This window comes from Choloepus didactylus, chromosome 8 (assembly GCF_015220235.1).
Source record: "Choloepus didactylus isolate mChoDid1 chromosome 8, mChoDid1.pri, whole genome shotgun sequence".
NCBI lineage: Eukaryota > Metazoa > Chordata > Mammalia > Pilosa > Megalonychidae > Choloepus > Choloepus didactylus.
In genome coordinates this window covers 75,762,577-75,778,159 of record NC_051314.1, presented here as the reverse complement: position 1 = coordinate 75,778,159, position 15,583 = coordinate 75,762,577, and the positions used below count along the sequence as shown (strand labels likewise).

At 43.4% G+C, this 15,583-nt stretch overlaps 2 protein-coding genes across 2 annotated transcripts in view; both read right to left on the bottom strand.

The window, feature by feature from the left end:
- Positions 1-8,950, bottom strand: part of TIMELESS (timeless circadian regulator) — a 29,494-nt gene extending 20,544 nt beyond the window's left edge. Inside the window, exon 1 of the mRNA XM_037847086.1 lies at positions 8,762-8,950. The gene's annotated coding sequence lies outside the window, so the exon portion shown is untranslated. The remainder of the gene's footprint in view (positions 1-8,761) is intronic.
- Positions 8,951-9,889: 939 nt separating this feature from the next.
- On the bottom strand, positions 9,890-15,322 carry LOC119543367 (major intrinsic protein of lens fiber). The gene is made up of 4 exons (XM_037848174.1): positions 12,874-15,322; positions 12,222-12,386; positions 11,717-11,797; positions 9,890-10,891 (listed from the first exon to the last, which is right to left on the bottom strand). Exons 1-4 carry the CDS (start codon positions 13,231-13,233, stop codon positions 10,706-10,708), a joined length of 792 nt encoding a protein of 263 aa, XP_037704102.1. The 5' UTR covers positions 13,234-15,322; the 3' UTR covers positions 9,890-10,705.
- Between the last annotated feature and the right edge of the window lie 261 nt (positions 15,323-15,583).

Sequence of the window (15,583 nt, the reverse complement as noted above, 5' to 3'; positions counted from 1 at the left end):
AGGCTGTATATATGTTTCCACAATTGAATAAAAAAAGACAGTCTAAATAGATGACAATTGAATGCCAAGGATGAACCTGGATGGGATTGGAGGATGGAGGACAGGAGGCTCAAAGGGACACAGTTGAGATATAAGGAAAAGGAAATATAGAATGTAAGCTTTGGATCATTGTTGAATCTCTTGTACTTCTTAGCTGTGCTTAATGGGATTGCATAAAAAAATGTTCTTATTCATGGGAAGTGTATATGTGAGTTACAGTGTTTGTTCAAGGGTGTGTGCAGCTAGCTCTCATATGTTCAGAAGACAGAGCAATAGATGATGGATGATAGGGAGGGAGGGAGGGAGGGAAAGAAATAGAGATGTCACAGCATGATAAAGTTGATGGATTGAGCTATCGGGGGAGGGGGGTCAGGGTATGATGGAATTCTGTGTATGAGGTTTGTATTGTTTTTGCAACTGTTCCTATAACTTTGAATTTATTTCAAAAAAAAAAGGGCCCATAAAGTAGAATGCTCATAACAACTATATAAAAATGAGGTATAAAATGAAAATGATCTGAAGCAGATAGGAATCTTAGAAATTACTGGTAAAGTTATAATTTATATTTAAAAATAAATGTGTTCATTGTTTTTAATTCTTTTAGTAAAATGGTACTCAACTAATAGCCATAGTTGTACTTTTCCCTCTCATCCCCCTTTCTTAGCCCAGAAGTCCCCTTTCCTACTCTTTTCTCTGAAATAATGATAGAGTAGAAGTCTGTAGGCAGAGTTAATGTCTTACACTGCTTCTACCCATTAAGATGCAGAAACATGACCTATTCCTTCAAAGACACCAGTGTGATCTTTGGTCTTCCCCAGGTGTGACAGTTGAATCACATACCCCAATAAACAAGTTCTTAATCTTAATCTGAGTCCCTGTGGGTTTGAACCCACTGTAAACAGGACCTTTTTGAAGATGTTATTTTTAGTTAAGGTGTGACCAACTGAAGCAGGGTGAGCCCTAATTTAAATTACTGGAGGCCTTGTAATAGAACATGGAAGTCACAGAACCTAGAAAGAAGACATCACCATATGACAGGAAAGCCAAGGAACCCAAAGATTGTCAGAGCAGAATGCTGCAGTCTTTGGAGGGGAAAGCAGGCCTTGACAATATCTTGATTTTGGACTTCTAGACTCAAAACCGTGAGCCAATAAACTGCTGTTTAAGCCAACCCACTGGATAGTGATAGCAGCTCTGGCAAATGAAGATACCTGGCTCTTCTTCTTTCTACTGTTGTTGGTTTTATCTTCTACAATAAATGAGTTTCAAGACAGCCCAAACTTGTATTTCTGTGAACATTCAAGGTCACTCCTGATGGCCAGACAAGAAACAGTGGCGTCTCACTTTAGCTACCCCCATCAAATCCTTTCCTCCCACAAAGAAGAGAGAAAAGAAGAAACCACATGCACTATTTCTGGACCTCAGGACAGAATAGATAAACACAAGCCTATAATTTCCCCTTGCTCTGGTCAGAGCATTTTATTCCACTTCCTGAGTTTTCTACTTGGAAAACAATTCCTCCCATGCCTTCCTTTTCACCCATAACAAAAGAAAAACAGGAAAACCAGCCACTATGGCCTGCCAGAAAATTGACAGAAAAGAAACAAATGCTTTTTTTCATTTATAAACTTCTGGATAATTTTTTTTTTTCCCTTCATTTTTTCTTAATACAGGTTGGTATAAAGCAGTGGTTCCCAAACTTCTGGATTTTATGGATCAATTTTTTTTTTTTTAAATTTAGAAAGACTACCATTAGGTTGCCAACTTTGAATTTTTTATAATAAAGATACTTAGGAAAAAACACACACTCACATGCAACCATTATATATTGCTGGTAGGAATGTAAAATAGGGCAGCTGCTTTGGAAAACATCTTGGCAGTTCCTCAAAATGTTAAACGTAGAGTTACCACATAACCTGGCAAATCTACTCCTAAGTATATACCCAAGAGAAATGAAAACATATTTCCACACAAAACTAACACACGAATGCCCATAGCATTGTTTGTAATAGCCAAAAAGTAGAAACAATCCAAATGTCCATTGTGTTGGTGTGAAGCTGTTATGTACCCCAGAAAAGACTGTGTTCTTTTAATCCATTCCTGAGAGTGTGACCTTTTGATTAGGTTATTTCAATTGAGATGTCACCCACCTCATTCAAGGTAGGCCTTAATCCTCTTACTGGAGTCCTTTATAAGAGGATAAAGGACACAGAAAACCCAGAGAAGCTCATGGAAAAAACCACAGAGAGAAGCCGAGAGACAAGAAAACACCCAAAGGAGCTCAGAGAGAAAGTCACTGTAGCCAGAAACTGAAAGCAACAAAACCCAGGAGAGAAGGACCAGCAGATGCTGGCCATGTGCCTTCTCATGTGACAGAAGCGTCCCAATGCCAGCATACTGTCTTTAGGGTCCAGATATCATCCTGTTGATGCCTTAATTTGGACATTTTTCATGGCCTCATTGTAAGTTAATAAACCTTCATTATTAAAAGCCAGTCCATTTCTGCTATATTGCATTTCGTCAGTTTTAGCAAACCAAAACTTCCATCACAGATGATTGATAACAAAATGTGATATATGAATAAATGGAATATTGTTCAGTAATACAAAGGAATGAAGTACTGATCTATGCTACATCGATGAAACTTGAAGACATCATGTCTAGTGAAACAAGCCAGACAAAACAGGCCACTTATTGTATGATTTCATTTATGTGTAATGTCCAGAATAGGCAAATCCATAGAAACAAAAAGTAGACTAGGTGAGGAGGCAGAGGGAAGGAGGGAATTAGAGAGTGGCTGCTAATGGGTATGGATTTTCTTTGGGGGATGATGAAAATGTTCTGAAATTAGATAGTGGTAATGGTTGCACAACTCTGTGAGTATCTCAAAAATCACTGAATTGTACAATCAAAACATGAATTTTATGGTATGTGAATCATATCTCAATAAATTTGTTATTAAAAAAAAATTACTCTTTATTCTGTTTTTACCATTTCAACGCCAAAAAACCAAGATGGACATAATCTCAGGATGAAGTGCAGTCCTTTAAATTTAAGAAATTTGACTTTATGAAAAACTCATTACATCATCTTTATTTACCACATTTCATCATAGACAGATGAGAACTTTTTCAAACACTTTAGACCCAGCTTATCTGGGCATAAAAAAACGATGTTACTCTCCTCCCTCAACTAAATACAAAGCATTTCAGATAAAGTAATGGTCATCTGAGATTCATACTTTCAGGCTTCCAAATGAAAGAACCAAAGGAAAACAAAGGAAAATACAGAAATATATTTGTAATTCAAAGCAGCAAATCAATGCACTTCTTGAAAACAAAACAAAATAAAACAAAACTGCCCCAAACCAACCCTGTTCCAGGGACCAGCTTTGTGAACCATTGGTATAATGAAATAGCATTTTGCATTTGAATTCCAGTTCAAGTTGACGATCTTGAGCATATGCCTTAACCTAAACCTCAATTTCCTTATCAGTATATTGAGAAAAATAATAATACCCACCCTCACAAGATAGTGGGGAAGTTTAAATGGGATCATGAAAAGTATGCTACTAAAAGTGTGATCTACAGCTCACTGCCAGTGCACACACTGTTAGTAGTTGTATCCAGAAAAGGAGCATAAGCAATTAGAACATTTTATTAGCAATTTGACAGAGTTCGTTTTTGAATCTAATAATAAAAAAGTCTGAATTTGTATTCTCTTTTCATTTCATTTTTCTAGTAATTGTGTTTTACAAAAATATTTTAGAAAAGCATTGATCTGCATTGGCTAGGGAGAAAAAACTTACCTTGTCCTTCACCAAAAAAGTTTGAGAAACACTGTTGTCAAGTACTCTCCCCAATGCTGAGCAGAAAGTTAAGAACTTTCAAAATATTAATTTCCTCTCCATCTACTAGGCTGATTAGTAATCACTAAGTGCTCACTAAGAGTCTTTTGGGCAAAAGATAATGTTGTGCAGGTGCAATGGGGGTGCTAAAATTTTTAAGAATTTTAGTTGCGGAGACCAAAACCCATCAAGTATGAAAGATACAATTTAAGATAAGGCAGATGGAATGATGAAAGAGTTTTGAAAAATGGTGTTTGTACAACATTGTAAATACACTAGATACCACCAAATTGTACCCTTTAAAACGGTTAACTGTATGTTATGTGAATTTCACTTCTATAAGAAAAAATAAAATAAAAGACAAGGTAGTACAAACTGTAAATAAGTGATACAAAAAAATTTTTTTTCAGAAGAACTAGAGATCCCTTCAGGTTAAGGTAGCCAATGAGGTCTTCCCAGAGAAAGAGTGATGAGAACTGGGCTTCTGAAGGCTGCATAGGATGCAGGCATGTGAAGGGGCATTTAGGCAGAGAACTGCCTGAGCGAAATCAAAGAGGGAGCTGCTATGAATAGAGGAGTCAAACAATAAAGCAATGAAAAAAGTGGTTGGATCGGCTCATGGGAACACCTTGTTTTGTCTACCAAGCCAAGGATTTAGAAAGCAAACCAGGGAGCCATTGATGATTTCTGAGCTGGAAAACAGCATGAGCAAACTGCATCACATGGCCTACAGTGCATGACTTCAGCCACTCTCTGTGTGGCCTGATCAACCACTTTTCCTTTCACTGCCTTCACCCTGCAAAAAACCCCAACCCCAGATCAAGACTTTTTAACTCAAATCTAGACTCAGATTTGATGGAAACAATCAAATCCTGACTGCTGTGGAAGATAGTTTGGCAGTTCCTCAGAAAGTTAAGTACAGAATTACCATATGACCTGACAATTCCACTTCTAGGAATATCCCCAAAAGAACTGAAAGCAGGGACTTGAACAAATATTTCCACACCGATATTCATAGTGACATTATTCATAATTAACAAAAGATGGAAGCCACCCAAGTGTCCATCAACAGCTGAATGGTAAATAAGATGGGATATTATTCAGCCGTAAAAAGGAAAGAAGTCCTGATAGATATGACAACATGGATGAACCTTGAAGACATCATGTTAACTGAAATAAGCCGGGCACAAGAGGACAAATATTGTATGATCTCACTTATACGAAATAATTAGAATAAGCAAATTCACAGAGTCAGAAACTAGAATATAGGTTACCAGGGGCAGCAGGGGTAGCAAAGGGGGAGTTAATGCTTAAATTGTACAGCATTTTGGATTGATGGAAAAATTTTGATAATGGATGGTATTGATGGTAGCACAAATTATGAATATAATTAACAGCACTGAATTATGTATGTGAATGTGGTTAAAAGGGGAAAATAGGTTGCATATATGTTACTAGGATAAAAATAAAAAATAAAAAATATAGGACTATACAAAACAAACAATGAGCCCTATTGTAAATGATGGACTATGATTAATAGTACAACCTTAAAAATATTCTTTCATGAATTATAACAAATGTACCACACTAATGCAAGATTAGAAGCAAAGAATGGTATAAAGGAAGTCTGTATTTTATGCTTTTTTTTTTGTAAACCTACAACTTCTCTTATTAAAAAAAAAAATCAAATCTTGCATAATGACAAACAACAAATGTGTAGTGTCCAGCCTTGGCAGGGTCCTTAGCCTGGTCTAGAAATCCTTTTTAGTATTTCTGTCAGCAACCTCTTCTCTTTGCCAAGAAAACAGCTGTTTCTAACTTTCACCACTATCCTCAAACCCCGTTATTCCACTGCATCCCACACCTCTCAGCTGGTGTTTCTGCTCCTTCCTCTTGGTAACAACTGAGGTCATCAGACAGGAACTCTCTCAATTCCTCTTCACCCCAGCCTAAAAAACACATATTTCAAACACCCACCCTCACCTCTTTGCTTCTAATCTAAACCCTCCATTTGTGATCTTGATCAATCACTTCCCATCCCTTAGTTGGTTGTTCCTCAATTATTTCCAGCCTTCCCTTTACAGTGTTCCATTCCCATATGTTGTAAATCGGGATGGAAACCCAGCACAAAGCAAAACTGTCTCCCTGACTCCACAGTGGCTGTTCCACCTCTCCGCCTTAAATGCTGATGTTCCACAGGCCTGCATGTTTAATCATCATCCTGTCTCACTACACAGACTTCTGGGCAAACTCATCCACTGCCCCCCAGCTTCAACTACCACCTGTCTCTGGCGCCTCTGAGCTCTCATGGTTCTAATTCCACACATTACAGTTTAATGGAGAGCATTCTCCCTCTTCATATCTCAAAGATACTTCATACTCAACATATGCAAAACTGAATTCTTCATCTTTCCCCCAAGTCTGTCCCCTGCTTCTGTTTTGGATCACTCAGGATCTGACACTACTACCTACTCAGTTATTCAAGTCAGAAGAAACCAATGAGTCATCCTAGATGCCTCCATCACCCTTAACCACTAACACCAAATGGATCACTGATGCTGGCTAATTCTACCTCCTTAAACTCTCCTATCCAGCCCCTGTCTATTACCATTGCTACTGCCTTAGTTCAGTGCCTGGATCTCTCTCTCTCTTTCTTTTTTTAAAGTATACAATTCAATGAATTTTATTTATTATATTTGCAGTATTGTACAACCATCACCACATCTAATTTTCGATCTCATTCCTACCCAAGCCCTAGGCAATCAGTATCCAACTTGCTTAGATTACTCAACTGCTTCCTAACCTCTTTCCCCGCTTCCAGTCTTGTTCCCTTATATCTATCTTCCACATGGTTGCCAAATTTGGCCATATAATCACCCTGCTAAAAGCCCTTCAACAGATACATAAGAAACTTCAAAGCAATTGTCTCTGGGAACAACTAGGGAATCTAGGATAGGAGAAATATTTATCCTTCACTTTGGTACTATTTAAAATGTTTAGCATCACATGCATTACAATTTAAGTCAAAACAACAGCAATAACACTAAAACTTCAGCGGTTCTCAATGCCTACAACATAAAGTTGTTAGCATGCTCTGCCTGCTGGTTACCTCTGAAGTCTTCTCTCTCTAGCCACTCTGTCTAGAATGCCCTTCTTCCAACCACCTAAAGTCTATTGATTCGTCTTTTAAGACTCGGCCCAAATGATACTTCCTCCTGACTTCTCCATTCAGAATCAACCACTTTCTCCTTTATGTCTACCCTGTGCCATAAATAGACTTTGTTCAGGCACTTCCATCTCATGTTGTGTATATATAACGGGTAAAACAGATTCTATTTTAACTGTCTGCCTCTCTCCATTAGCCTTAGACTCCCTGAGGGCAGGAATTGTTCCTTATTCACCTTTGAATTTTCAGAGCCTAGTTACCAAATCAAAATGTACAGGGGGTGAGGCCTGGGCAAGAGTATTCTGAAAAGGCTCCTCGGGTGATTTTCACTCAAGCCCCTCTTAAAAACTTCACTAAAATGTAAACTCCTTGTGAGCGGGAAGCATGACCAGCACATAGTAGGTGCTTGCATACTTATTAAACTGAACTGAAACAGACAAGTCTTGAACCTGAGGGAGGAGAGGATGGAGCTGGAGATCTGGAGGCATTAGGACATAAGATGGAGTATGAAGTTGTAAAAGGAGATAATCTTACTCATGAGTGTGTGGAGAGAAAGAAGTAAGGAAGCCAGGGCAGACTTCTCATCACCTGGTAACGGCAGAAATCCTTAAAGGCAGGCACTGTCTATTCATCTCTGTTCCCCTGGCACTGAGCACAATGCATAGCACATGTTAGGGGCTCCGTCGCCTTTTAATGAGTCGTAGCCTATCACTGATAACAGAGGGAGGTACAGCATTCATGGATACAAAGAAAGTGACTAGCTTGGTCTAGGAAGGCTGGACAAAGCTTTCAGAGTGACAACTGAACTGAGACCTGAAAAAATAAGTCATTGGCAGAGAAGTGACAAGAACTTCAAGTGGAAGGGACAGCAGGAAAAAGCACAATGCAGATGGCATCTTTCCCATGTGGCTGGTGAGTCAGGTGCATAAGATAGGAAAATGTTTAGGGAGGTTTAGAAAATAAGGCTGAAAGAGAGGGTTAGGGCCTGACTGTGAAAGGCCCTGTATGCCCACTTAAGGACTAAGCCTGACTATGGGTGACCAAAGAGGAATTTTAAATTTAATCTGAAATGACCAGATTGATCTTTTATAAAGGTAACTGGTGACAGCATGAAGGGCACAGTAAAGAACTGAAACTGAAGGGAAGGAGCTTAATTAGTGGCTGATGGTCTAAGCAACAAACCTAGGCAGAGGCTGTGTCCTCCTGACGCGATACCCGAAGGAAAGGAAGAAATGAGGAATCCTTTCTGTCAAAACCAAAGATTTAAGTCAAGTGACTTAAATCCCGACCCCTGCCCACCACCGAGGCGCACACCTGTTTTTTCTGAACGGGATGGGGAGTTCCAAAGAGTAAGTCCCGGGGAACGGTAGGTTTTATTTTTTCCCATCACAGCCCCCCTCCCGCGCAAGAACCAAGCTCCGCCGAGGAGCGAGGGTAGGGAGGCTTCCTCGACGCGGGAAGGAAGGCAGCGATTAGGGAAGGTCTCAGGAGAACCAGACTGTCCAAGGCCAATTAGAACGCTGCGGCACCTTAACGCAGGACCCAGGGCGGGAAACTGCGCGTGCGCGCCGAGAGCGCCCGCCCCGCCCCCTGTCTTTAAAACCGGAGGCGGGAAAGGGGTCTCGGTGCCTCACAAAAGTGTCCCTGCGGCTTCGAAGGGACGCCGACCCGTCGCCGCTTAGAGCCCTCCTGCTCACACACACACTCACCCGCTCCCCGCGGGTCCTCGGGATGCCCGCGGAGCCAGCAGGCTTCAGGCGCCGGGCCGCAGCCTTTCCCGCCACTAGACTCCGCGGGACCAGTCCCTGTCAGCCTGGGGAGCGGGGCGTGGCGAGCCGGGCTGGTCCACCAGATACCGAGTGGGCAGGGGGGTTGGTGGTGAAGTAAGGAAAAAGGAAGACAGTGCTAGTACTGTTTTATCTGAGACGATCGCTTACATTGCGCTAAAGCTCAAAATGCTATGAATTTTCTTCTGACTTAAGATAACAGGAATCAAAGTCTGATTAGGGGTGAAGTTACAAACACTCTTTCCCTTCTAGACAAATGGATTATTCCAAAGTCTTAATTGGTTGGGTAGAAAAGTAAGGCTTTATTTGCCAGGAGGTCCAGAGCTGAGGTCCGGGCAGGAGAGGGTTGTGGTTTTTGTTTGTTTGTTTTTGTTTTTGTTTTTGTTTTGGATCTATCATACTATAGGTACAGGCTTAGAGTTTGCGAAGTGTGCAGCTGGCACATAAAAGTGAGAGATCAACACTAAATATTCATTGTTCAATTGATTCTCCTCCGGCCTCTGCTGAGATGAGTTTATTTTGCTAACCACAGAAGAGGATAGGGCTCAAACGAATAATGATCTCCTGAATTATTAAGCATTTGAATAATTAGATAGAATCCATTTTTGGGGTATGAGATGAAGAGATATGCTGCGAGATGAAAGGACAAATGAGAGAAGAGTGAAAAAGATACCCACAAAAAGAACATAAAGGGGACTAAGAATTAGTGATAAAAGCAGAAAGACGCCTTTTGCAGAGAGTCTTGATTTACTCTGACTAAATTAAAACCCCGAGGGTCAAAACCTCTCCATCCTACTCCCTCCTCCAACCCCACCCCTTTCCCTTCAGGCATTACACTTTCTATTTTAGCCTTAGAAAGCTCTTCTGGGGCTTAAGTACCATCTGTCAGGAGGCAATCCTGGGGAATGGGGGATGTCAGGCGGAACACCTAAGCAGCTTCATTTTTCCAGATTCTAGGCTCACCAACTCCTTATTTTTAGAATTGGAAGCTCGCTGGCCCAGGACCAAGGAAGAGATCATTATGCCAGAATGAACACACAACCCAGCCAGTGGATGTAGACAGGTTTATGAGGCTTTACAGAACAGCTCAAATTCCAGCATCCCAGTGTTCTTTTTTCTCAAAGCTACTTCCCCACCCTAGTCCCCGGGGCAAGCATCCCTGAGATAAGTAGGCTATACTTTCCCGTGAACTTCCCCCAAACTTTTTGGTCCAATTACATCCTGTCTGGGGTTTATACTTCCCTTTCCTATCCCCCTCCACCTCCCATCACCACCACCACCACCACCCTCCACTTCTACATCCATGAGTATCTCTGTCTCTTTCCACAGAAATTTTGAGCCCCTTCTCCCAACCCTTGGAATGCCTTGTCCTCTCCACTCTTTCCATCTGTCTCCTGTGAGGAGTAATGCCTTGCTCCTCCCTTAGAAACCAAGAAGCACACGCTTGACTAATAGCAGAGTGAAGGCTAGAAACTTGAGGTCTTGTTTCCCTGTGCTCACCACAGTGGGTGGGGAAAGAAGACATAGGATGATATCACTTTTCCTTTCCCTAGCTTTCATGCCCCAAAACTCATACACAGCCACACTCACCCACATTCATATCCACAATCATGCACACAACGGCGAAGGGAGGTGAGTTGGGGAAAAAGGAGAAGGGAAGTTTGCACCAACCAGCTCATGAATGCAACTTGAGAGATTTCACACGGCAAAAGGGGGGAAAAAAAAAACAAAAACAAAACACACACATAAATTAAAAAATAAAGAAGTACATGTCTCTTCCCACAGTCTCTTTCTTCATCTAGGGGCTGCCTCAGCCCCTGCATTTAAACCTAGAAGCTTCCGACTCCGTCTATCCAGCTGGAGCTTTTACAGGGCCTGGGTCTTCAGTTCAACAGGTTCCCCTGTGCCCTCTTGTTGTTCATTGGGGTCACTGGGTCTGGCACCTTTGAGGATAGACAGTCTCTCAGAAACACTCTTGAACCGGGGGAAGAGGAGAAAGTCGTAGATGAGGCTGCCCAGGGCCCCTCCAATGATTGGGCCCAGCCAGAACACCTGTAGGAAGAGGCAAGGCATACTTAGGTTTGGGGAGGAGAACAAGAGTAAGGTTGCTGTTTTTCCAACCTTTTCAGTGGAAAACAGACATCCTGGAGGTGGTGCATAAAATTGGGCACTATCTAAGTAGAAATCAGTGTGTGTTTATTTGTTCTTTAAACCCTAGGCTCTGCTCTACTATCTGTACCTCAAAAGTCACCATTTCTTTTCTGATTCATCTTCTCAGCACATGTATATTCTATTTGTTGTTATCAATTTACACTAGTTTAAATGTTCTTTTGAAAAAAAAATGAATGATTTTCAAATGTTTGGTTTGTGTATGACCCACAACTTAAACATTGCCAATATTTATTGAGGACTTACTCCATATCAGATTCTATGCTAAATGTTTTCCATATATAACTTCCACACTAGTTTCTCATAACACCCATCTTATAGTTAAATAAACCATGGTTCAGGATGATTACATTCCTTGCCCAAGGTCACACCTAGGCTAGGAAAATGCTAGAAATGATCTCTGAGAGCAGAGGTTTCTGTCTTCATGTTCAGTTTTCTGACCTTGTAGCCCCTAATTTTGGCATCCAGTGAGTACTCAGTAATCCTCTGACTACAAGAAAAGGAACAGTGTGATGAAAAGCCTCTCCTTCCAGCAAAATGATGAATCCTGCTCACACAGGCATGCCAAACTCTCTGACAGTCCCCTTGGCTAAGGCCCTGGGTAGAGCAGCCAACGTGTTCACACGGAAAGCTGGAAACAAACCTGGAACCTGCAGCCCACACCCATCCAGAAGAGTTTCAGGATTTTGGCCCTCTCCCCTCACTCACCCAGTGGTTGGTGAAGTTTCGAGTGAGAATAGCGGGAGCAAAGGAGCGGGCGGGGTTCATGCCTGCGCCAGTATAATACATCTGTAAAAGACACAGTTGTAACTGAGACACCCTCTCAATTTCATCTCAGTTCTTCTCTCCACAACCCACATTGCCCCTGGAGCTGGCATCTTGCCTCCAGCCAGCAGCAAGGAGGGAAGCACAACTTGCATGACTTTCCAAAGGTCCCCACAAGGTGTTAAGGACACTGATGCCCTATGTGTGGAGAGACTATGAACTCAAGACAAAGTCCAATGTCTCCCTGTGATTCAGGCACTTCCACCGTGGGGTCAAGAAGGACTTGATATAGCAGTCACAGGGAGAGGAATAAGGCAGGGTGATACAGAGTAAAGTAGACAGTGCTCATGTTTGATAGTGGGATGGATGGAAAAAACCTTGAAAAGTTGGGAAAGGTCTGGAGGCCCTGGAATCCTTGAGCAAGAAGTTGTTTCCTTCTTCTGCTTACCCCAAAGAGGTGCCCCAGGGTGACGGAGAAGCCAACAGCCAGGGCCACAGAGCCCAGGTGGCCATTCCGCCTCTCGTCGTATGTGGCAAAGATGCAGAGAACGAACTGGAGTGTCAGGAAGATCTCCACCATGGTAGCCTGGCCCACATTCACCCCAGGGTGCAACTGGGCACAGAAAGAAAAAAGAAGGCAGCTGTTAGGCTGTCACACTGTTAACTCCTCAAGGCTTCCCGGGCAGGGATCCCCTTATGGCATCAGTTCCCTGGAGAGGAAGGAAAACACAACCCCCTTCATAGTAAGCGTATTTGTTTCTTAATTTGTCCTAACAGTACTCCATCAAAGTGGAAATAATTTCACTCACATTCATGGGGAAACTGAGGCCCCCTAAGATAAAATAAGTTTCCTCAAGACCCTGCAAGGAGTTGGAAGGAAAGCTGGGATCTGAGTTCAGGTTCCTTGATTCTCAGTCTGGAGCTCTATGCCTTCCTTACCCCTCCATACCACCTGTTGATCTTCCCCACCGTGAAACACGCAAATGCAAACACATACACACACACATCCCAGACTCCAGGGAACTGATCCACCCGTACCAGTCAGGGAACCAGGGATTCAGGACACTAGGTGTCCGCAGCCCCTCTCGGCCAACCATTACCGTGTTCAGTGCTAAGTTTCCTCGGACGGCAGGCGGGGTAACACTATACAGCACGGCAGCCCCAGCCACGGCTCCCAGGAGCTGGGCTGCCATATAGAAGAAGGCACGGAGCAGGGACATCTGGGAGCCCACGAGGAAGGCAAAAGTGACTGCAGGATTGACATGGGCTCCACTGATGTGGCCCACGGCCTGCACCAGCGTGGCCAGGGCCAGGCCAAAGGCCATAGCCACTTGCAGGATGTGCAGGGGGCCAGGGGCCCAACGCAGTGAGGCCCCCAGTCCAAAGAAGACGTAGAAGAGGGTGGCAAAGAACTCTGCGAATATGGCCCTCCAGAAGGAGGCTGACCTCAGTTCCCACATGGTAGAGGGGATGGGCACGGTGCCTGAGGCCCTGATAGCCGTGTGGCCTGGTCTCCGTGAACAGTTCCCTTTATAGAGGACTCTTAATCCCTGGGAGGGGCAGGCTGAGGTGGCTGGCCCAGCCTCTTAACCCCTTCACAATTGTGGAGGACTGGCCCACTCCCAAGCATCTGATAAAGCTGCTGAGCTTCCCCCTCCCTCTTCAACTGGGAGAGAATCAGAGCCACAGAGGAGGCTGGAAAGGGTTCAGAGCTGGAGAGACTCTGAGAGAGAGGCACCAAGGACAAGGGGATGGAAAGAGTCTGTCCTTTTCTTTGCAGTTCATAGTTCTGATTGCTATCTATGTTAGAACATTCCTCAGCTCTGCTTGGAAGGTCAGTCAAACTGAGTTTACTTCATGGATTATGGAGGCCTCCAGGCTCCTCTGAGTCTGCCAGGGATAAGGGTGGGGGTGGGGATCAGGAGAGGGGTCCAGTAGGGAATTTGGATAACTGAAGAGAATTCTTTAGTTCCCTGGGATTAGACGGCCTTCTCCCATTGGCTGGCTTGGACTGGAATCTGTGGACCCTGCAGCTCTGGGACAGAATAGTTCTGCTGTGTTTGGCTTTCTCTGAGCCCAGGGTTTCCCAACCCCGAATCCATGCTAGCACCTCCCTTCCCAAACCCTGGGCCTGACCTTAAACCACAGAGAAATAGACACAGGGAAGAAGCTATCTTTCATGGATGGGCTGGGGGTGGTGTTGGAGGACTGGGGAGGGGAAAAGAGGTTAAAAGTTAAACCTCAGAATCAGCTTGTACTTCATCTTTTGTAACTCACAAGATTATAGCAGGAAGAAGCGAGAGGAAGGAAACTGTGTTAAGGCTACTGAAGCAATGGGAAGGTCTAATGACCCCTAATATGGCTGTGATCAGGATACTGGAATCCTACACCCCAGGCCTTAACACAGTCCATAAGGACAGCACCCCTGATCCTGAGGGAAAGGTCTTGGGGTAGCCTGTGAAAGTAGGCTGGACAAAGAGAGAAAAAAACAACAACAAGATGAGGGAGGAGAGCTTGGGGAAGGGGATTCTTGTGCTTGGGCTTCATAAGGGACTTGGGCCCTATGGTGAGGGCTGTGTGGTTGTGGAGAAGGAAGAATAGGGCACTCTGGTAGGCTCTACCATCTCTACATTGTGGCAGGTCATACAGGCCACTGCTTTCCCCAGGAAGCACCAGGGAAGAACAGAAATTTGAAGGAGAGGCCTGCAAAGACAGCACCGAGCATGGGTCCAATCCAGTATACCTGCTGAGAGAGAGAAGGGACAAAGATTAGGGTCTATGCACCTCTCTTCCTTCAGTATCGAGCTTGGGGGCAGACAAGAAGGGAGTTACAGCAAAGGGGGAAGGCCCGTCTAACCCACTGCTGAGAATTGCCAAGAGCAGGTCAGAGGGCACCCCAGGGGACTGGAGCTCTTGACTTCATTGAAGAGGAATAATCTCTCAGTGGTCTTTGAAGTCTCTTGCATTCTAGAAGCCTCAGGCTCTGTAAACCTCATTGCACCTTACCCAGTGATGCTCCCAGAGCCCTGTCATGACTTCTGGCCCCAGGGAGCATGCAGGGTTCATGCTGCCTCCAGAAAAGGTGCCCTGGACAAAAGAGAGGATAGTGCAGCATGGGGTAGGAGCACAGTCTTTGGTTCAGATGTGGATGAGGATACAAAGTGACAGAGCCTCTCATAACTGCTAGTGGAAGTGTAAATTGGGATAATCACTTTGAAACACAGTATAGCACTGTCTCATAAAGTTGAACAAAAACATACTTTCTGACCCTGTAATTTCACTTCCCACTTAGATACCCAAGAGAAATTTCTCTACATGTACACCAGGAGACATGTACAAGAATGTTTAGAACAGCACTGTTCACAGCAGCAAAAAAATGGAAGCAACTCAAATGCCCATCAGCAGGAGAATGGATGAATAAATAGTGGTATATCCACACAATGGAATAATATTTATTCAGCAGTTTAAATGAGTGAACCAACACAGTGACACTCAACAGTAGGAATGAAACTTAGCAAAAAAAAAAAAAAAATTCTGGAAAATTATTATGATGGTAGGTTTATGTGTCACCTTGGCCAGGTGATGGTGCCCAGGTGTCTGGTCAAACAAGCACTGGCTTAACCATTACTACAAGGACATTTGTGGCTGGTTAATAAACCAGAAAGCTGGTTTATTAAATCATCAGTCAATTGACTGCATCTGTGGCTGATTACATCAATTAAGGGTGTGTCATCTGCAATGAGAGAATCCAATCAGCTGGATTTAATCCAATCAGTTGAAAGACTCCTAAGGGAGAAGAGAGAGAACCTT

Coding starts and splice junctions, on each gene's coding strand:
- LOC119543367 (XM_037848174.1), bottom strand. CDS start 13,233: ATGTGGGAACTGAGGTCAGCCTCCTTCTGGAGGGCCATATTCGCAGAG. Junction 11,798..12,221: donor CCCTGGGGCACCTCTTTGGG/GTAAGCAGAAGA, acceptor TGTCTTTTACAG/ATGTATTATACTGGCGCAGG. Junction 10,892..11,716: donor GAAACTTCACCAACCACTGG/GTGAGTGAGGGG, acceptor CTCTTCCTACAG/GTGTTCTGGCTGGGCCCAAT.